Source organism: Thalassophryne amazonica, chromosome 4 (genome assembly GCF_902500255.1).
Source record: "Thalassophryne amazonica chromosome 4, fThaAma1.1, whole genome shotgun sequence".
NCBI classification, from domain to species: Eukaryota; Metazoa; Chordata; class Actinopteri; order Batrachoidiformes; family Batrachoididae; genus Thalassophryne; species Thalassophryne amazonica.
The window spans coordinates 105,786,704-105,810,113 of record NC_047106.1 but is presented as its reverse complement, the minus strand read 5'-3'; the positions used below and the strand labels follow the sequence as shown (position 1 = coordinate 105,810,113).

General features: G+C 41.8%; 1 protein-coding gene across 1 annotated transcript in view; it reads left to right on the top strand.

Moving 5' to 3' along the window:
- The window catches only part of LOC117508587 (protocadherin Fat 4), a 73,969-nt gene that overhangs the window by 28,574 nt on the left and 21,985 nt on the right, over window positions 1–23,410 (top strand). Inside the window, exons 5-7 of the mRNA XM_034168382.1 lie at window positions 3,833–4,007; window positions 4,100–4,280; window positions 11,946–12,196. Of these exons, the coding sequence (XP_034024273.1) occupies window positions 3,833–4,007; window positions 4,100–4,280; window positions 11,946–12,196 (607 nt within the window). The remainder of the gene's footprint in view (window positions 1–3,832; window positions 4,008–4,099; window positions 4,281–11,945; window positions 12,197–23,410) is intronic.

Here is a 23,410-nt window from a genome sequence, read left to right as displayed (position 1 = left end):
TTATAATCTCTGAGCAGCAGCTCGGTTATTTAAAGTAAAGCAAAATTTTTGAAAAGTTGGTCTTGTCAAAGAATTTTAATCACAAACGACAAGTATTTTATAAGTAGACATCGGTCTCACAGGGGCCATCCTGCCTGTGTCCTCAGACAACACAGGCATGGTAGACAACATACACCTGTTTATCGAACAAATGTCGTAGACAAAGTGACAAGAATAACCAAAACCACTTATTTATGGAAGGAGATGTTATCTCCCTTCTTCCTCCGTTTTGGCTTTGCCAACATGCGCAGCTTTCCGGCATATTCCACCTGTTTCTTGATGAGACTAATTGAGCGTCTATGTGCACTTGACACCTAGTAGCCTGGAATTAAAATGGTGACCACACCTCCTTGCTGGGGGACGGCTCATTGCGACTGCAGACTCTAGTTCTCATTTATTAACCTCTTTAGTATTTTCACATTATTTTATTTTATTTTATTATTTTGTGGATCACCATTCTGTGTTCTGAACTCTGCCAATATCGTCACTGTTGTCAGACTGAAGGTTTTAATCCAAGGTTTAGTCTCCCTCATTGTCATCTAAATAAGACTAAAAAACATAAGGCTGTGTCCCCAAAGTTTCTTGAGAAACACCTTCAGACTGGACTTAAAAACAACAACAACAAAAAAGCTCCACACTAGAAAAAAAAATCCAAAAACAGCTCGACCTCTGCCGTGTTTACAATTGATTTGCGCTTGAATCAGCAGGTCCCATTCTGGTGATGATGTAGCAACAATATGGCTGCGGCTGAGGGCTGAAATAGAGTGCAGGCTTCAGACAGCTGTTATCCTTCACCTGCACAGTTATCATCAACTTTTATTGTTCCGGATTTTTTAAAATATCAACATTTCGTCATTTTTAATGATTATCTGTGCACATTTTTTGTTGTCACCTACACTTTAAGTCAGATAACATTTTACATGAACAAAATTTGCAAACCCTGAAATCATATGTGTTTGTTCCTGCTGAAGCTGAAACATGAATCCAAAAAGTAAAATTAACTCATCACGGACCTGGCGCCACCAGGGGGCATTTGGGGGCGACGCCCCCTCACGTCATCAACCTCGCCCCCTCGGATATGAGAGTTATCAAGAATAAAAAAAGAAAGAAAAAGAAATACTGGAAAATATAGCGCCTCGCAGTTTCACGGATTTTTTAGTCCAATTTTGCATGCTTTTTTTAAAATTTATTTATATATATTTTTTTACAGTGAATTGTGCTCTGCGTCCTCATCAAGCACGCCAGTGTTCTGTCAAGATGACGGGACACCTGTTGCGGCACCGCATTGTGTTCTGCGTGTCTGTTTATAAGAATCTTCTCACCCAGAAGAAAAAAGAGCGCCAACAACTACCTATAACTGTGTTCTTCACTCGGAAAAAGACACCTGCAGCGAGGTGTGAGTGGAAAAAGGTGCGGCAGTGGCATGGCGCCAGGACGAGGCGCGATCAGAGGAACTGTGAAATACTGGTCAGTCACTATTAATAATTTCTTATGTGTCCAACCTCGTAGGTTGATCGTTAAAATTAAATTTGTTAGTTCTAAAAGCCATCATAATTATTTATAGGAAAACATTCTATTTTTATTTCCCAAACAAATGTTTGGGCCTGAAAACAGGTTGGTCTTATTTTTCTACTAAGGTTTGAACTTTGAGAGTGTTTACACACGAGAGAAAAGTGAGAAAATGTTAATGCCTGTTTGAGAAAAGTGTGTAGTGTGTAGTGAGGGGTTTTACAGCCTTAAAACGTCTATAATAATTGTAAAAAATAACGCTGACTACTTCACGGATTTCGCCTATTGCGGGCTATTTTTAGAACGTAACTCCCGCGATAAACGAGGGACCACTGTATATCTACATGAAAGATTTATGTGGGATTAATCTACTGTCTTATGTCGTTTCTCAGATCAGTTGTTGGTTTGGTTTTGTGGTATGCAGGAGATCACTTGACCGAGGGTCTATATGTTCAAATAATAATTAAAAAATACTGTCATCACTCTTTACTCTTAGTCAGTCTCTTACAACGGCGTAGCCTAAATACACAAACTTTGTAAGAGCGCACCCAATTCATTACGCACGCTCAGAGGCAGGTACCCTCTGGTGCACACTTTTTTTGTGTGTGTGGGGGGGGGATCCCGCCCCCTGTGATAAACTCATCGCCCCCTTAATATTTTTTTTCTGGCGCCGGGCCTGACTCATCACGTGAAGATGACAAGTATCACCTCAAAGAGACGGAGGAGTAGAATGTCAAGCCATACGCATAAACACATGAAGTAGATTTGTAAAAGTATTATTGATGTGCAATTTTATTTCTTAACATTTTGCATTTATATAATACTTTCGATACTGTGGATAAAGTGTATTTGTTTGATGTGTTCATTTAATTATTTATAGGAGATTCATCCTATCCTGTCTATGGCTGATGCTGAGATGCATTTGTCTCTTCTAGATTGGACTACTGCAAAGTTCTATTTTCTGGTTTACCGCAATCCAGCATTAGGGGTCTCCAATTGGCTCAAAATGCTGCTGCCAGACTTTTGACACGAAGCAGAAAGTTTGACCACATTACACCCATTTTGTCATCTCTTCACTGGCTTCCTGTCCCTGTGAGATCAGATTTTAAGGTTCTGCTACTAGCCTATAAAATTGTTTACAGACTGGCACCTCCCTACCAAGCTGACCGGCCTGGGCTTTGCATTCTCAGGGTGCAGGACTACTTTGTGTCCCTTGGGTGAATAAAAAGTCTCTTATTGTGCCGCTGTTCTGTGGAATGATCTTCCTGCATCAATAAAACAGTCAGATTCTGTAGAGACTTTCAAGTCCAGATGTAAGACGCACTTATTTTTCCCTTTCATATGACTGGCATACTGGCATAGTATGTTACTATGCTTTTTACTCATTTAAATTCATTTCATTAGGAAACGGAGTGGGCCGTGGCCCCAACTTTATCTAAATTCTTTTAGTGAAGCTTAGAGCTAGTGGCCAACAATCACCTTAGTATTTCTTTTGTCCTTCTTGTTGCTTAATGCTGACAAATTATACTGTATTTGTTGCTTTTCTGATGCCTGATTCTGTTTTTTTTTCTCTCTGTTTGAGGTGTAGCTCCATCCAGAGGTGGGTGTAGTGTCTGTTTTTGTAACCCTCCTGTACTGTGCACCGGCAACATTTCCTGTATTTTTGTTTTGTGAATTGTTTTGTAAATTGTGACGGTAGCATGGCCCAAGCAGAGGGTCACCCCTTTGAGTCTGGTCTGCTTGAGGTTTCTTCCTCAGAGGGAGTTTTTCCTTACCACTGTCACCTGTGTGCTTGCTCTGGGGGTTAGTAAGGTTAGACCTTACTTGTATGAAGCACCTTGAGGCAACTTTGTTGTGATTTGGTGCTATATAAATGAAAATAAATTGAAATTGATCTGAAATTGAAAATTATATATATCTTGATCCTCATGCTAAACCTTGACATGCTGAATATTTTGGGAACCTCCATGTTTACAGTTTAGCATATTATAATTTCAGCTCTTTCAGTCTGTTTATCAGGGTTAAAAAAAAAAAAAAAAAAGCAAGCCAAAGCTATCATACAAGTTAGCAGATACCGGTTACGGGTAGGTCCAAGTAAGGGTTTTAGTGGTTTATCGGTTCAGTGTTCTCACAGTTAACCCTTCATTTGTTGGATTAGTGGTTATCAAAGCTAACCTTTAGGTTACCTGTGCCCACCACTGGGTATTACTCGCATAATCAAAACATTTCATTCAGACATAAGGACAAAGCCTTGTAAATTACAGATTATGTCTTTTCTGACCAGGTTTTAGCTTTAGATGATGACACGGGTGTCAACAGTCAGCTAACCTATGTGATTCAGGCTGAAGATGGAGACGGCTTGTTCACCCTCACCCCCACTGGCATTTTTCAAATTTTAAACCACCTGGACAGAGAGAAAGAGTCATTGTACATCATCAGTATCATTGCTGTTGATTCTGGTAATATATTTCCAAGTTACTACATAATTCACTCAATTATAAAAGTGCTGACTTCAGATGGTTTAGTGATGAATCCCCCTTTTCCCTTACAGGATTGCCCCCTTTAACAGGGACTCTAACCATGCACATCATTGTGGATGACATTAACGACAACCATCCGGTGTTTGCTGAGGATGTTTACAACACCATTGTGTCTGAGGACAGCCCCACAGGCACGGTGTTTGCCATGATAACAGCATCAGACATTGATGAGGGGGTCAATGGAGATATACGGTAAAACTAGTATCTCAGATGTAACACAAAAACATTTAATTAGCAACTAACACCTGGTCACAAAAGGTGATAAAAAAAAATATTGATTACACAACCCACATATCACAAGTCCCGTCGGCTGCTTCCATGTTTTCACTCAGAGTCACCACAGCAGATCCGATGTGTATTTACATGCTGAATTTGGCACTGCACACATATGATGTAATTTCTCTACTTCCGGGGTCCAACCATGACATTTTCAATGGGTTTTTGGGCAAATTTCACGCAAATAAAGTGAAAATGCAAAGAAAAAGTGATGATGTGGTGGGAAAGTGGACATGTGTTGTGGTTTGTTTATGACCAGCTCCCACCATCCCCTTCCCCCTCTACATCAACGGAGCAGCTGTGGAGATCGTCTCCTCCATTAGGTATCTTGGAGTCCACCTCTCCAACACTCTCACCTGGCACACCGACACCACAGCTGTCATCAAGAAAGCCCACCAACGCCTCTATTTTTTGAGGAAATTGGGAAGGGTCGGACTGAACACCGAGGTCCTCAGGGCCTTCTACAGCTGTGCAGTGGAAAGTGTCCTGTCCTGATGCCTCCCTGTGTGGTATGGTGGCTGCATGGTGGCGGAGAAGAAAGCGCTGCAGCGGGTGGTAAAGTCTGCACAGAGTACTATCGGATGCAGCTTATCACCCATTGGGGACATCTACATCTCCAGATGTAGAGACAAAGCCACCTGCATCCTCCGAAACTCCACCCACCCTGCACACAGTCTGTTCACACCCCTTCCCTCTGGAAGGAGGCTGTGCAGCATCCGGGCAAAAACGTCCAGACTGAAAAACAGCTTCTACCCGAATGCTGTCAGACTATTGAACAGTTTCACATCCACCACCAAACTGTGAACATTGCACTACATGCACATTGTCACCTTCTTAATACTCTAATGCTGCTGCTGCTGCCGATCCTGTGCCTTGTATATATATATTCTATGGCCACAGGGGTTAAAAAAAATTTAAAAAAATTGTCCAAGTTAACTACACCAAGACCTGGAGAAACTGCATTTCATTCTGCCTGTAAGGGTTGAGTGACAATAAAAGTGAGTCTGAGTCTGAGTCTGAGCCTGAGAACACAAACATGTCAAGGCAGTTTTGCAGGCGAGAGAACGTAGCTACTCTGGCTAGCTGTGAAGGATAACACTTACGGACACGACGTCTCCCATCTGCCTCACCTTTTCTTCTCCACTGGATAATTTTGAGTCACTGTGGACTCAAAATTTGGCACTTCCTGTTTCAGTCTCAACTTGCCACTGAATTCCCGTGAGATCCCACAAGATCTTGTTTATTGTCAATCCAGGAAGTGTTCAACATTTGACATTTCCAGTTTCACTGTGGACTCAAAATTTGACACGTCCAGTTTCATTCTCAACTTGCCCCTGAATTCCCACAAGATCTTGCCAACTGTTGATCCAGGAAGTATTCAACATTTGACATTTCCTGTTTCCCTGTGGACTCAAAATTTAGCACTTCCTGTTTGTGTCACAGTGTACCATGAGTGAGCTTCGGGATACTTCGCTTGTACAATAAACTGTAATAATACCAGCGAAGCGACGTGGAGCGGCGCGAAGCTCGCTCATGGTACACTGTGGCCCAAACAGGAAGTGCCAAATTCTTAATTCACAATGAAACAGGAAATGTCAAATGTCAAACACTTCCTGCATCGACACTTCCTAGACTGACAGACGAGAACCCATGGAATCTCGCGGGAACGCATTGGCAAGCGCACACTCAAACAGGAAGTGCCAAATTTTCAGTACAAATTGAAACTGACCTTTGTTATCATTCTTGCTGCTTTTAACTCCATAACATTCAGTCATAGATTATCCAAACTATAACTTTTTGGAATCTTTATGATCAGGCAAATAATGTGGTGTAGTTTTCTACAGTTGGGCAAAAAAATATTGAGTCAGTCCCTGATTGTGCAAGTTCTCCTACTTAGAAAGATGAGAGAGGTCTGTAATTTTCATCATAGGTACACTTCAACTGTGAGACAAAATGAGAAAAAAAAAATCCAGGGAATCACATTGTAGGATTTTAAAATAATTTATTTGAAAATGATTGTGGAAAATATGTATTTGGTCAATTAAAAAAGTTCAACTCAATACTATGTAACATAACCTTTGTTGGCAATGACAGAGGTCAAATGTTTCCTGTAAGTCTTTACCAGGTTTGCACACACTGTAGCTGGTATTTTGGCCCATTCTTCCATGCAGATCTCCTCTAGAGCAGTGATGTTTTGGGGCTGTTGCTGGGCAACATGGACTTTCAACTCCCTCAACAAATTTTCTATGGGGTTGAGGTCTGGAGACTGGCTAGGCCACTCCAGGGCCTTGAAATGCTTTTTACGGAGCCACTCCTTTGTTGCCCGAGCGGTGTGTTTGGGGTCATTGTCATGTTGGAAGTCCTCCTTTGTTGCCCGAGCGGTGTGTTTGGGGTCATTGTCATGTTGGAAGTCGCAGCCAAATTGCATCTTCAATGCTCTCACTGAAGGAAGGAGGTTTTGGCCTAAAATCTCATGATACATGGCCACGTTCATTCTTCCCTTAACACGGATCAGTCGTCTTGTCCCCTTTGCAGAAAAACAGCCCCAAAGCATGATGTTTCCACCCCCATGCCTCACAGTAGGTATGGTGTTCTTGGGATGCAACTCAGCATTCTTCTTCCTCCAAACACGACGAGTTGAGTTTTTACCAAAATGTTCTATTTTGGTTTCATCTGACCACATGATATTCTCCCAGTCCTCTTCTGGATCATCCATATGCTCTCTGGCAAACTTCAGACGGGCCTGGACATGTACGGGCTTAAGCAAGGGAACACGCCTGGCACTGCAGGATTTGAGTCCCTCCCTGTGTAGTGTGTAGCCTTTGTTACTTTGGTCCCAGCTCTCTGCAGGTCATTCATCAGGCCCCTCCGTGTAGTTCTGGGATTTTTGTTCATCATTCTCATGATCATTTTGACCCCATGGGATGACATCTGGCGTGGAGCACCAGATCAAGGGAGATTATCAATGGTTTTGTATGTCTTCTATTTTCTTCCAATTGCTCCCACAGTTGATTTATTCACACCAACCTGCTTGACCTTTGTAGATTCACTCTTCCCAGCCTTGTGTACATCAACAATTTTCTTCCTGGTGTCCTTCGACAGCTCTTTGGTCTTGGCCATGGTTGAGTTTGGAGTCTGACTGTTTGAGGCTGTGGATAGGTGTCTTTTATACACATAACGAGTTCCAACAGGTGCCATTAATACAGGTAACAGGTGGAGGACAGAAGAGCTTCTGAAAGAAGAAGTTACAGGTCTGTGAGAGCCAGAAATCTTGCTTGCTTGTGACCAAATGCTTATTTTCCACCATAATTTACAAATAAATTCTTTTAAAATCCAACAATGTGATTTTCTGGATTTTTTTTTCTCATTTTGTCTCTCATAATTGAAGTGTACCTATGTTGAAAATGACAGACCTTTCTCATCTTTCTAAGTCGGAGAACTTGCACAATCGGGGGCTGACTAAATACTTTTTTACTCCACTGTATATGATTGGAGCATCTATTAATTTTGACCCCTGTGTAATTCTTCAATTGACCCCTACCTGGCAGCCTATTGAAAATTCAAGTGGCCAATCAAAAGCGTTTATGTCTATGTATTATTTGTGCCAAATGTGATACTTGTATCACCATTTGCAGGATTCCACTCTAAATATTCTCTTATCTGCTGCACTATATATGAGATGTAAGATGCTGCTTCTCAGTGTTTCTCGGTTGCCCTCAAAAGTATTGGAACACTTGATATTTCACACACTTTAATTTGTTTATTCCATTTCAAATACATTTTTTCCCTAAAATTATCTTCCTTAACTCAAACTGAAAACAAATCTCTATAACTTGATATAAATTAATTAAAAATATAAAATCCAGCTTCCTGGTGAAGTGGTGTAGAGGATGGTTTTCTTAAAAAGAAGACCTGAAAGTTCAGCTACAATTTGACAGAAAGTCAATTTGAGATGAAAGCCTAGATTTGATGTTTTGGTGAAGGAAACTTTTGTATTTCTTCATAATTGATGTAAATAAAGTCCAAGACATATTCAGTGACATGGAAATGTTCATGTTTCCATCCCCTGACTTGTCTGAAGAAAACTGGCAATAAAACTGATTATTATTTACAGGTATTATCAAGTTTTAGAGATTTGTTTTCAGTTTGAGTGGACCCAGCGCCACGAGGGGGCCTTTGGGGTGACCCCCCTCACGTCATCAACCTCGCCCCCTCGGATATGAGAGTTATCAAAAGAAAAAAGAAAGAAAAAGAAATACTGGAAAATACGAGGTCTGTTAGAAAAGTAACGGACCTTTTTATTTTTTTCAATAACTATATGGATTTGATTCATATTTTTGCCGCCATCGAGAGGCAGAAACCACCACATCATTTCTAAACAGATGGCTGTGTGGCGCCAGGACCATCGTGTGCAATTTCTCTGGTTATCACAAGAGCTGGACATCAGCCATTTTCTGGCAGATTTCACTTTTAACAAGAGATTTTGTCATGGAAAGCCGCGCGGAGGCTTCGCGTGTCACGACCGATTCGCTGATGAAGCGAGACAAAGGAACACCTCCGTTTCGGAGTGTCAGAGGACAAGTTGGGACATGCCCAGCTCTCCACAATTTCTCTTATACTCACTCGACTGGTAAGCACTGAAAGCCGAGATAGGCATGTCCCAACTTGTCCTCTGGCACTCCGAAACGGAGGTGTTCCTTTGTCTGGCTTCATTAGCGAATCGGTAGTGACGCGCGAAGCCTTGGCGCGGCTTTCCATGACAAAATCTCTTGTTAAAAGTGAAATCTGCCAGAAAATGGCTGATGTCCAGCTCTTGTGATAACCAGAGAAATTGCACACGACGGTCCCGGATCCACAGAGCCATCCGTTTAGAAATGATGTGGTGGTTTCTGCCTCTCGATGGCGGCTCAGAGCGCGGCGTGCTGTGCGCCATTGTGGGCCGTCCTTAAAGCTGTAGTAACACTCCTTATTCTCTGTGAAGCCCATAAAATTTTCACCGAAAGCCAGATAAATTTTTCGAATGGTTTCCAGCTGCCTGTCTCTAACAGTTTCTGAAAAAATTCTGATGGAAAAAAAAGCCCAAATCATTCCGCCATTTCCTCGCAATGAAACAACAACGAGAGGGGTGGAGCAGTGCTCACTCAAAGCCTGCCCACAGGTGAATGATGCAACCGACAGGCTTAAAAAAACTCACGCATGCGCACGAAGGTTCAAGCTTGGCTGATGTAATCACACATGATTCAAATCCATATAGTTTTTGAAAAAAAAACAAAAGGTACGATACTTTTCTAACAGACCTCGTATAGCGCCTCGCAGTTTCGCAGATTTTTTAGTTCAATTTTGCATGCTTTTTTTTATTTTTTTTTAACAGCACATTGTGCTCTGAGTCCTCATCAAGCAGGCCGGTGTTCTGTCGAGATGACGGGACACCTGTTGCGGCCCCGCGAAGGGTGAGCACGCGCATTGTGTTCTGCGTGTCTGTTTATAAGAATCTTCTCGCCCAGAAGAAAAAAGAGCACCAACAACTACCCATAACTGTGTTTTTCACTCGGAAAAAGACACCTGCAGCGAGGTGTGAGTGGAAAAAGGCGCGACAGTGGAGCGGCGCCAGGACGAAGAGGCGTGATCAGAGGAACTGTGAAATACTGGTCAGTCACTATTAATAATTTCTTATGTGTCCCTAACACTCGTAGGTTGATTGTTAAAAATAAATTTGTTAGTTCTAAAAGCCATCATAATTATTTATAGGAAAACATTCTATTTTTATTTCTCAAACAAATGTTTGGGCCTGAAAACAGGTTGGTCTTATTTTTCTACTAAGGTTTGAACTTTGAGAGTGTTTACACATGAGAGAAAAGTGAGAAAATGTTAATGCCTGTTTGAGAAAAGTGTATAGTGTGTAGTGAGGGGTTTTACAGCCTTAAAACGTCTATAATAATTGTAAAAAATAACGCTGACTACTTCACGGATTTCGCCTATTGCGGGCTATTTTTAGAATGTAACTCCCGCGATAAACGAGGGACCACTGTATATCTACATGATAGGTTTATGTGGGGTTAATCTACTGTCTTGTGTCGTTTCTTAGATCAGTTGTTGGTTTGGTTTTGTGGTATGCAGATCACTTGACCGAGGGTCTATACGTTCAAATAATAATTAAAAAATACTGTCATCACTCTTTACTCTTAGTCAGTCTCTTACAAAGGTGTAGCCTAAATACACAAGCTTTCTAGGAGCGCACCCAATTCATTACGCACGCTCAGGGGCAGGTACCCTCCGGTGCCCCCTTAATATTTTTTTCTGGCACCGGGCCTGAGTTTGAGGAAGATAATTTTAGAAAATTTAATTCAGATTTTTTTGTATTTCTTGTATTTAAAATGGCATAAACAAATTAAAATGTGTGAAATTCCAAGTGTTCCAATACTTTTGGAGGGCACAGTATCCTAACCTTATGATGAGTGCAAAATGAGTGTGGTATTATTAGTTTTGTTATTGTTGTTTTGTTTAAGAATGTTTAATTTTCACTGTTGCTGCACTTTGTGTCAAATCACAGTCATATCGTATATCATAATGATACGACAATATTCATTCATTCATTCATCTTCTACCGCTTAGTCCAATTAAGGGTCATAGGGGGCTGGAGCCTATCCCAGCAGTCATAGAGCGCAAGGCAGGGTACACCCAGGACAAGACGCCAGTCTGCCGCAGGGCAACAAACAGACAAACAAACACAGACACACCCACACCTACGGACAATTTAAAGACTCCAATCCACCTAACCCGCATGTCTTTGGATGTGGGAGGAAACCGGAGCACCCAGAGGAAACCCACACACACACGGGGAGAACATGCAAACTCCACACAGAAAGGCCACGGGAATCGAACCCACAACCTTCTCACTGTGAGGCAACAGTGCTAACCACTAATCCACCATGCTGCCCTATGACAATATTGAGATACGATAATTTGGCCATATTGTACAGCCCTACTGTCAACTAGCTGAAAACAATTAATTTACATCTACATTAAAAAAAATGCTTAAAAAGGTGAGGGCATGGGGGAGCAGAGCCCCTCCAGAAGCTTAAAGGCAAAATAAGGACCCCCCCAGAAGCTGAAAGGTTTTAGCCATGCTAATGCTCCCCTGAAGCATTTACTCAAAAAAAGTCTGGCCCTAAATTAAATGGTGAGATGCTGAAGAGCTTCGCTCATTCATGTCCGTGACATATACATTTTAATTAAATTATTAATAAATTATTAACTTCCCTTGCTCGGTCTGTATGTGAATATCAGACCTCGGTGCTTTTTGCCTGGTAATCCTTTTTTACAGCGCACCTTTCGAGATAAAATCACAATATGCTTTACAACAACAATAAAATAAAAATATAAATACAGATATTAAAACAGCAGTGAGATAAAACTAATTAAAAGCAAGCCTGTACAAATGAGTCTTGCGCTTCTCTTCAAAAGTTTCAGCAATGTCCACAGATCTCACATGTAGTTGCAGTGCATTCCACAGTTTAGGAACCACCATCTCACTTATTGCTCGACAATAACATTCTGCTGTGTTGCTTGGTCCTCCTTTAGGTATTTCATGGAGAACCTTGATGTGCCTTTCTCCATTGAGGAAATGTCTGGAGAGTTGTTTACGACTGATGTCCTGGACAGGGAGACTGAAGCCATTTACAGGTTGACAGTGATCGGCAGTGATAAACATCCTACTCATCCTCTATCCAGCTCAGTGCTCATCATTGTTCTCATTGGAGATGTTAACGACAACTGGCCTCAGTTTCTTAATAGCCCTTATGTGGCTTATGTGCCAACTGAGATGGCTGCAGGTGAGTGAACTATGTGTACTCACCAAAAATATGACTGAATCACTTTTGTTTTTGCTCCCATTTTTTCATGAAATGACTCAGAAGATCTAAGACTTTAGATCAGCAGCTGCTAGCTGCTGCTACCTGGTTCTATTCGGGCCTCTTTCCCAGAAGGACGAACTCCTCAGTGACTGGACTGAACAGCGCTCTTCTATTTAATACAAGACTGTAATCGTCTCTTATTTTAGTTACTTCTGCATCACTTTTGTTTGGGCCCCTTCACACATAACACGATTGAGGCACAATGGCGCACGAAGGAGGAGTCAAATGGCACTCGTGGGAAATCGGATTTGCACTCAAACGCCTCATACAGCATTCGCCACATTCATTAGGGCACGGCACATACACTCTATATTTGCGTGCCGTTCGCACCGGAAACCCATTTGAATAGCAGGCATGATGAGGTCACACTGCCATCTGATCGTGTTTGTAGCATTTGAACAGAATGTCGTATGCAGGTTGGACATGTCGAGCCATGGCCGAGCAGCTGTCGAACAGTGGCTGACTGATGCCATCGAGGCAGCCTTAACACCAGCGGCCAAACATTGTCGAATGCCGTGCGAGTGGCCATTCGAACCACTCTTGGCCGGAGTTGGCTGGAGTCTAGGTGCCACTCATGAACATCCAACACCACTTGTGGGGCACTTAGAAAAGGTGGGGCTATTCAACTGACAATGTCTCAGTGCCCCACGAGTGTCCTGTTAACAAGCAACATTTATGTCATGCAAGTGTGCCCCCGTAACACATATGTCATGCAAGTGTACCCCCCTGACCACCTGCAACACATGCGTTGTGCGAGTGTGTGCACCCCCACCGCCCACCATGAACCAACATTGTCAGGTGTAGCTGAGGTCGCTGGTGCAATTGCTGTCCAGCACATCTGGATGGCTGTAATGTCCAGCTGGAACAGATGACCACTGTGTACTCGCACGTCAGCTGGAGGACACATAATGTGCCATGAACAACACTCCACACAATACACATGTGTGGGTGGGCTCTCATGCTCTCATGACATGCTGATAATTATGCACAGATAAGATCACAGCCAGCCACGTCTGAGCGTGCACAGCATGGTGTGAACTTTGGTATCAGCCGGCCAGTCAGGCTAATGAACCTTCCACCACGTAAATTGTAGTCTACATGACAGAAAGGAACAGTGGAAAATATCTAAAACATGGGGAAAGGCGTGAACTCATTCATGTGTGATTGCTTTGCACACAGCACCGTGGACACACGGCGCCTCTTAGCTGATCGCAGTCACTGTCAGCTGGGAATGACAGTGACTCAGTGCACATGAGGTGCGAAATTAAAAACACAGAGAACACAGCCAGGTCAATTCTATAAATAAATAGTACAATAACTACATACAGTTGTATTCAAAAGTTTCTGCACCCCTGATCATTTTCATGATCGTTGGTTGTCTTGATCAGAAGTTTCAGTTAAATAATCACTTAGCAGATGAACACACTGATATCTGAGAAGTGAAATGGAAGTTTCTAGTATTTACAGAAAGTGTGCAATAATTATTTTAAAAAATAAGCTGGTGCATAAATTTGGGCACCCTTGTCATTTTATTGATTTGAATACATTTAGCACTAATTATTGGAACACAAAATTGGTTTAGTAAGCTCACTGACCCTTGACCTCTTTACACAGGTGAATCCAATCACGAGAAATTGTATTTAAGGTGGCAATTTGCAAATGTTTCCCCTCTTTGCATCTGTTCTAATGAGTGGCAACATGGGAATCTCTAAACAACTCTCAAATGACCTGAAAACAACGATTGTTCAACATCATGGTTTACAGGAAGGATACAAAAAGATATCTGAGATTTCAGCTGTCAGTTTCCACTTTGAGGAACATAGTGAGTAAATGGAAGACTGCAGGCACAGTAGTAGTTAAGGCCCGAAGTGGCAGGCTAAGAAAAATCTCAGATAAGCTGAAGCAAAGGATGGTGAGAATAGTCATAGTCATCCCACAGACCTGCTCCAAAGACCTACAACATGATCTTGCTGCAGATAGTGTCTCTGTGCATCGTTCAACTATACAGCGCAAGTTGCACAAAGAGATGCTGTATGATGCTGTAATGCAGAGGAAGCCTTTTCTGCGTACATACCACAAACAGAGTCGCTTGAGGTATGCTAAAGCACATTTGGACAAGCCAGTTTTATTTTGGAATAAGGTGCTGTGGACTGATTAAGCTAAAATTGAATTATTTGGACATAACAAGGGGCGGTATGCATGGCTGAAAAAGAACACAGCATTCCAAGAAAAACATTTGCAACCTACAGTAAAATTTGGAGGTGGTTCCATCATGTTTGTGTGGCTGTGTGGCCAATGCAGGTACTGGGAATCTTGTTAAAGTTGATGGCCACATGGATTCCAGTCTATATCAACAGATTCTTGAGAACAATGTTCATTAATCAGTGACAAAGCTGGGCTGGGGCTGGATCTTTCAATAAGACAATGACCCTAAACACTGCTCCAAATCTACTAAGGTATTCATGCAGAGGAACAAGTCCAGCATCCTGGAATGGCCATCTCAGTCCCCAGACCTAAATATTATTGAAAATCTGTGGTGTGATTTTAAGCGGGCTGTCCACGCTCAGAAACCAACAAACCTGAGATGATTTGTAAAGAAGAATCGTCCAAAATACCTTCAACCAGAATTCAGACTCTCATTGGAACCTATATGAAGCATTTAGAGGCTGTTATTTCTGCAAAAGGAGGATCTACTAAATATTGATGTATTTTTTCTGTTGGGGTGCACAAATTTATGCACCTGCCTCATTTTTTAAACAATTATTGCACACTTTTTTGTAAATCCTATAATGTCATTTCACTTCTCAAATATCACTGTGTTTGTCTGCTCAATGATATATTTAACTGAAATTGGTGATCCAAACAACCAATTACTTATAAAGGAAAATCATGGAAATCGTCAGGCATGCCCAAACTTTTACATACAACTGTACATAATTACATACAAATACATTAAATAAATAATCACAGAACAAAGGAACAGAGAGTGACACTTAGTTCTGTGAGCTGATCACAAAGGTGGGTGTGTCGCTGTGAGCAGCAGCTGTTGGGATCTGTCGAGTTGCGAGTCACAGCTGGAGAACACATGTTGCGTTATGCAGGATATGACCTTACAACACTCCACCGTGAGGCACGTGCATGAGCATGCTGTCCTCAAATGGAAATACATAAAAACGCATAATGCATTTGCAATGAGCTGGAGCGACCACGTCAGCGCGCACATCCGCAGGCTGTCTCATGTGAAAAGCTCGGTGTAATCATGTATATACTCAGCTGGCGATCTGAATGTCACTTCATCTATGGTTCATATAACGTGATGTCCTTCAGCGCACAGCTCGCTGGACACGCGGGGCTGGCTGGACACGTGGCGCCAGCAGATGTGGACATGATAAAAGCACACTGCTTCATTCATGTCATTTCATGATTTGACGTCTATGACCATAGGTCATACATAGAGGAACAGAAGGATCATACTTGTATTGTGCGCTCAGTAAGAGGGATTATCCATCCATCCATACATTTTCTTCTGCTTTATCCGGAGTCGGGTCGTGGGGGCAGCAGCTCAAGCAAAGCCGCCCAGACCTCCCGATCCATACACACCTCCCCCAGCTCCTCCGGGGGAACCCCAAGGCGTTCCCAAGCCAGCCGAGAGATGTAGTCCCTCCAGCATGTCCTGGGTCTTCCCCAGGGCCTCCTCCCAATGGGACGTGCCCGGAACACCTCTCCAACGAGGCGTCCAGGGGGCATCCGGAAAAGATGCCCGAGCCTCCTCAACTGACACCTTTTGACGTGGAGGAGCAGAGGGATTAAATAATGGAAAATGCAACTTTTTTTTTTTGGTGAGTGTTTTTTTATTTTTCCAACACGATGTGGTGTGTTCCAGGTGCTCACACTGTGTGTGCGTGTACGAAACCGTCACCGCGGTATCGTTCATGCCTGTCCAACCATGTGTCCCTCCGACAGCAGGTGGAATGTTTCATGGGTCACCATTTCATTTGTTTTTCGCAGTTTTTCGGTCGGTTCCTGCTTCTTTCACCCAACTTCATGTTTTGTGTGAAGGGACCATTAGTCTTTAAGTGCAACAGCGGTTAACTTGCACTAGCTTTCACTACTCGCTTATTCTTTCCTTAGTGCACAACACTTTAAAATAACTTGCACGATGTTGTCAGGACGGGTGGCCCTCTTAGAGAGCCGGTACCCAGAAGCTAGAGCAGCTTCATAGTTCAGTGGTACTCCAGCTGAGTTTAGTGTCGGGGTGGCTAGCAGTCCTGTTAGCATTAGCTTAGCTCCACTAGATAAAGGTGATGGTTAAGTGGAAGAAATCCTGTAAGACTTGGTGCCCGATTGTAATACCCGGCTCAAAGTCAGGAATGGAAACTGAACTGTTTTTCAGCCTTAGCTGCGCCTACTGATAGTCCTCCAAGCCCAAGGGTAACTTCTACCCATATCGCTATCATTAAAATATTGGTGATGACTTTTTGAGCTTTGCACAGTCAAATGCCACTTTACATCAGTGAACTCTTGCATCCATATGTGATAATCATGTCTCTGAGATCCTCGGACCAGAACCTGTTGGTTGTACCACGGTCAAGGCTGAAGACCAAAGGAGATTGTGCATTTGAGGTTGTGGCACCCAAACTGTGGCATTCACTGCCACTACACCTATGTTCCGTGGATTATGTTGTAACTTTTAAGATACAGGCTTGCTTTTAACTAGTTTTATGCTATTGCCGCTTTTAGTTTCTGTATTTTTTTTATTTCTGTTTTCTTAAATTTCTGTAAAGAACTTTGTGATTTTATCTTGAAAGGTGCTATAAAATAAACTTTGCTTACTTACTTACTTACTATCTCCAGGCCAGAACGCCGTGCATTAGTGATAGGGGAGTCTATTTTTCTGCAAAGTGAGATTACAGATGCCAGCACGTGCGGAATGAATTCCTGGGGTCTATCATGACTGCATGTGTCAGCCTGACTATGCACAAGGGCAGACAGACAAAGGAACATTACACTAGTTATACCCACAGAGTTACTCATATCAGCGCCAACAATGTTACATCTGTCTGGCAAGGTCACAAGTCCTCCCTATGTCTTTTCTGTGACCTCTGATTGTTGTGTCGGCATCGATTAATAGTCTCTTGTCTCCTCCCCTCTCTGGGAAATGACGTGACATTTCCCAGGTTAATATCTTTGAATTGGCTGGTGCAGTTTTGCAGACAGCAAGGTTTTAGTTTTATTAATAACTGTCCCTTTTTCTGGGATCGCCATGGCTTGCTGATACTGGGGGCCTTCACCCTACTAGGGAAGATGCTATCATCTTATCTGTGAACATACTGTATAAGATTTATACAGAAATGAGCTATTTCGGAGTGTTTTCTGCCATCTTGGTTTATTTTGGTTGAGTGAGCAGCCAGCTGATGTCACTACGCCTTTCTTCACTCTGATTGGCAGTGCTTTTCCCAGCATCCCTCGTGCAGATGTGGGGAAGCCCCCATGTTATCTGTGACATTGCAACCAAATGTAGGTCATGGCGTCTGATTGCTTGACATTCTCCCCTTCAGGGGTAGAAATTCTAAACTGTTTCCAGACAGTGTGAATTTTGATCATATTGGAAATATATTATGAATCCCTTATGTAAATGTGAAGAAAATAAAATTATAGTAGTGCCAAAGAAATTCTCTTTATTACTTAAATCTTAAGAAACCCAGAGGCTGTACAGCTTTAATATAAGGTCATTGTCCTTAAAATCATTGATGATAAATGATCTCTTTATGGAACATCACTTCGACACGATTGGTTTATGTAAAACCTGGTTGAAACGATATGTCCTCCTCCCTTTAAATGAAGCCTGCCCACCTGTGTACACATTTATTCATGTTCCTTACAATAAAAAGCAAGATGGAGATGTTGCTTTAACTAATAAATCTGTGTCTGGCTTAACGGCTCTTGGAGGTCCCAAATATAAGTCATTTGAACATTTGGCTCTTTTAATTTCAATTTAAATTTATTTTCATTTATATAGCACCAAATCACAACAGAGTTGCCTCAAAGCACTTCACACAGGTAAGGTCTAACCTTACCAACCCCCAGAGCAACAGTGGTAAGGAAAAACTCCCTCTAAGGAAGAAACCTCAAGCAGACCAGACTCAAAGGGGTGACCCTCTGCTTCGGCCATGCTACAAACATAAATTACAGAACAATTCACAGAACAATTCACGAACGAATATACAAGAAATGCAATTGGCGCACAGGACAGGAGGATCGCCAACACGAACACAACTCCTATCTCTGGATGGAGCTGCACCTTAAACAGAGAGAAAAAAACAGAATCAGGCATCAGAAAGACAAGAAATACTGTATCATTTGTCAGCATTAAACAAGAAAAACAGAGAAATACTAAGGTGATTGCCGGCCACTAGCCCTAAACTTCACTAAAAGACCCAGATTTTAGGTAAAGTTGAGGCCAAGGCCCGCTCCAATTACTAATAAAATGAATTAAAAGAGTAAAAAGCATAAAATAAAACTGTACCAGCATGCTAGCCATATGAAAGGGAAAATAAGTGCGTCTTAAGTCTGGACTTGAAAGTGTCCACAGAATCTGACTGTTTTATTGACGCAGGGAGATCATTCCACAGAACAGGGGCACGATAAGAGAAAGCTCTGTGACACGCAGACTTCTTATTCACCTTTGGGACACAAAGTAGTTCTGCACCCTGAGAACGTAAAGCCCGGGCCGGTACGTAAGGTTTAATTAGGTCAGCTAGGTAGGAGGGTGCCAGTCCATGAATAATTTTATAGGTTAGTAGCAGAACCTTAAAATCTGATCTCACTGGGACAGGAAGCCAGTGAAGGGATGCCAAAATGAGTGTAATGTGGTCGAACTTTGTACTTCGTGTCAAAAGTCGGGCTGCAGCATTTTGAACCAATTGGAGACCCCTAATGCTAGACTGCGGTAAACCAGAAAATAGAACATTGCAGATGTCCAATCTAGAAGAGATAAATGCATGGATCAGGGTCTCAGCATCAGCCATAGACAGGATGGGACGAATCTTCACTATATTTCGCAGGTGGAAGAAAGCAGTCCTAGTAATATTTCTAATGTGGAGGCCAAAGGACAAGGAAGGATCAAAAATTACCCCAAGGTTCCTCACTTTGTCAGTGTGATGTATGACACACGAGCCGAGGCTGAACGTTAATTGGTGAAATTGATGCCGATGTCTCACTGGACCAAGAACCATCATTTCAGTCTTAGAGTTTAAAAGTAGGAAGTTTCTAGACACCCAACTTCTCACTGCTGCAAGGCAATCTTCTAAGGATTGTGAACGAGATTACCAGCAGTTATTGGAATGTATACCTGAGTATTATCTGCATAGCAATGAAAGGTAATCCCAAAACGCCGCAATATGTGCCCAAGGGGTGCTATATAAAGGGAGAAAAGCAGGGGGCCTAAGACAGACCCCTGTGGAACCCCAAATTTCATGTCACTAAGGTTAGAGGTAGTGTTACTGTACAAAACACAGTGAGAACGACTGGTTAAGTATGATGTCAGCCATGCAAGGGTACTCCCAGTAATCCCAAAATGATTTTCCAGCCTATCAAGTAGAATATGATGATCTACTGTATCAAATGCAGCACTGAGATCTAACAGCAACATAACTGTAGTGGTGTCTGAATCCATTGTAAGCAGATCATTCACCACTTTAGTAGAGCCGTCTCTGTGGAATGATATTTTCTAAAAGCAGACTGCAGTGGCTCAAAGAGATTATTCTCAGTAAGATAGTCTATGAGCTGCCATGACACCACTTTTTCCAGAATTTTAGAGAAAAATGATAGATTTGATATCGGCCGATAGTTTGTCAATACACTAGGGTCAAGATTAGGTTTCTTAAGTAATGGTTTAATCACTGCAGATTTGAAACATTTAGGAACAGATCCAGAAGTTAAAGAAAGATTAATAATTTCCAGCACTGTCGCCCCAAGAGTGGGCCACAGGTCCTTAAACAGTTTTGTTGGTATAGGATCAAATAAACAGGTTGTGCTTTTTATTGACATTACGAGTTTTGTCAGCATGCCTAGTGAGATACTGTCAAATTCTGTAAATCTGGGTAACACCTCAGTAGTGGCGCCCACATCAATAGCAGGGTGTAGTGGCTGGATTAAGGCATGCCGGGATATGTTTAACCTGATGTCTTCTATTTTCTTCCCAAAGTAATCCAGGAAATCTTGTGCTGTAAAAGGAGAGCGAACTGCAGGTGGTTGTCCATGAATAAGTGTTGCCACCGTGTCGAACAAGAACTTTGAGTTATGCTTGTTTTTGTTGATCAAATCAGAGTAGTAACTCCGCTTTGTAGCCAATAATGCATGCCTATAGTCTAAGATAGCATCACGCCACGCAAGGTGAAATACTTCTAATTTTGATGCCATTTCCGTTCTAGACCTCTTGCTTTATGCTTGAGGTCACGCAGATAATCATTGAACCAAGGTGACTGTGATTTGGGGGAGCACGGTTTTAACACAGGTGGTGCAATCATGTCAAGTGTAGTTTTGAGCACTGAGTTTAAACTATCCACAAGTCTGTCTACTGACTGGGTGTTTGTCAAATGTGAAGCTAAGACATCAGGCAGTCTAGCTTCGAGTTCAGTCTTAGTTGAGTAGTTGATGCATCGTCGTAAAGATATATAAGGTTGTTGTTCCACTAAACACAGCAGCGAAACTGTAAACTTAATAAGTGAGTGATCAGACACCACTGATGTAAGAGGCATGATGTCAATATTCGTGGCAGCAATACCATGTGCGAGAACCAGATCCAGGGTATTTCCACTAATGTGCGTTGAATCCCGAATGCATTGCCGAAATCCTAATGCATCCACAATTTCCATAAATGAGCCAGGAGGCCTATATACAGTGACAAAGTAATACGACTGATTTTTATTCTTCTGACCTTGGCAATGTGTAGTATCCTGAGCAGAGCGGAATCAGATGCTCAAACGAGTGATATTTGTAACCCCTAACAGCTAATAGGCTAAACCTAGATTTATAAATAAGAGCAACACCCCTGCCTTGCTTCGCATCACGAGGGACGTGACTAAGTGTATATGCTGGTGGGCAGGCCTCATTTAAGGGGAGGACAGCTGTAGGTTTAAGCCAGGTTTCACATAGCCCAATCATATCTAAGTGATGATCAGTAATTAGATCATTGATCAACAATGATTTTGAGGACAGTGATCTTATGTTAATGAGACCCAGTCTAAGGACCTCAGTGGGGTTGACAGTTGAACTGTTTGGGTTTAGGGGTGGTTCCAGAGTAGCATATATAAGATGCCTAGAAGTAGGTTTGGGTTTAAGACATTCCACGCGCGTTGTAGGTAGCAGACATGAAATCTTTGCTATTGCTGGAACAACCACTGGGCCATCCTCAATTTCAACATCATCCAATGTAGTAATGGGTATTAAGTTTAGAAAGCATATCCCTCTATAATTTTTATTATAGAGGGATATAATTTATGTAAATTATATCCCTCTTTGCACCTTTAAGGCTAACACGTGCAGTCATGATCAGAACAAAAATTCAGACATGCTACTTTGCCACTGTTTATAGGCCCCTGGGCCCATATTCCAAATTCTTAGATTCATTTAGTGAGTTTATCTTTGACTTGGCAACACATGCTGCTAACATTCTGATTGTTGGTGACTTCAATATCCATGGAAATAAGCCTTCTGATCCCCTCAGCAAATCATTTATGGACATGATGGAAATGTTGGGATTTCATCAATGCATTCGGGGACTGACCCACGGGAGCAGAAATACACTGGATTTGGTCCTCACTTACTGTATTATATCGGCATTGTTTCTCTTACATCACCTGTTGTAAATCACTCACTTTATTAACTTTACAGTTTCACCAGCCTGTCCACTGGGACAAGATACTTATTCATTATCTCGGCATCACATCAATTCCTCAATCATAAATGAATGAACAGACTCCCTGATATCTTAGCATCACTTTCTGGACATGATCAATCAGCAGATAGTGTGTTATATGTCACAGTGATAAAACTTTTTGTGATCTTCGACCCCACACTCTCCACACATTTGGGAACTTCTGGGACTGCTTTCTTCCACCTCCATAATATTGCGGGGATTCGTCCTGTCTTGTCTGGCTGACACAGAAACTCTGATCCATGCCTTTGGCTCTTTTAGATTGGATTATTGCAATGTTCTGTTTTCTGGCTTACCCCATTCCATCATTAGAAGTCTTCAGCTGGTTCAAAATGTTGCTGGTAAAACTTTGACTAAAAGCAGAAAGTTTGACCATATTACCCTGAATTTGGCCTTCCTTCATTGGCTTCCTGTACCTGCAAAGTCTGATTTTAAGGTTTTATTACAAACTTGCAAAATCCTTCTCAGACTAGTGCCTCCCTGCCTGGTCGACTCACTTAAATCTTATGTATCAGCCTGTGTTCTGCTTTCTCAGTACACAGGATTACTATGTGCCCCTAAGGTTAAAAAAAAATCCAGTAGGCCACAGAGTTTTCTCTTATCTTGTGCCTGTTCTATTGAACTATCTGCTGGCTGAGATAAAACAGATTTTCTGTAGTCATTCAAGTCTAGATTAAAGACATATTTTTCCCTTTCGTATGGCTAGCATACTTGTGTAGTACACTGCAAAACCTGACAAATTGACTTTACTTTAAAAAAAAAAAAATGTGGAAACCAATTTCCTGGAAAACGCTAAGTAAAGGACAAGTACTTTTTTCATGTAAAATAAACTTGGTTATTTTGAAAAAAAGTACCTGCCCCACTACACACCTGCATACTGGCTTGAATGGATACTGCTGAGCTGCAACAATTCACACTGACTTAAAATTGGGACTGTTTAGAATCAGATCTGTTCTGGACTGTTTTTTGCATGCTTTTTTGTTTACATTTTATTAATTTGTACTTTGTTTTATCAATCAATCAATCAAGTTTTATTTCTATAGCACTTTACAACAGTTTTCACTGAACCAAAGTGCTTTCCAATAGCACCAGCTAGAGATAAAATAAAAAGAACAGTACGAAAAACACAATAAAACACAATAAGAGCATCCAAAATAGAATAAAAATAGACAAAAAAGTCTCAAAGCAATTATGTG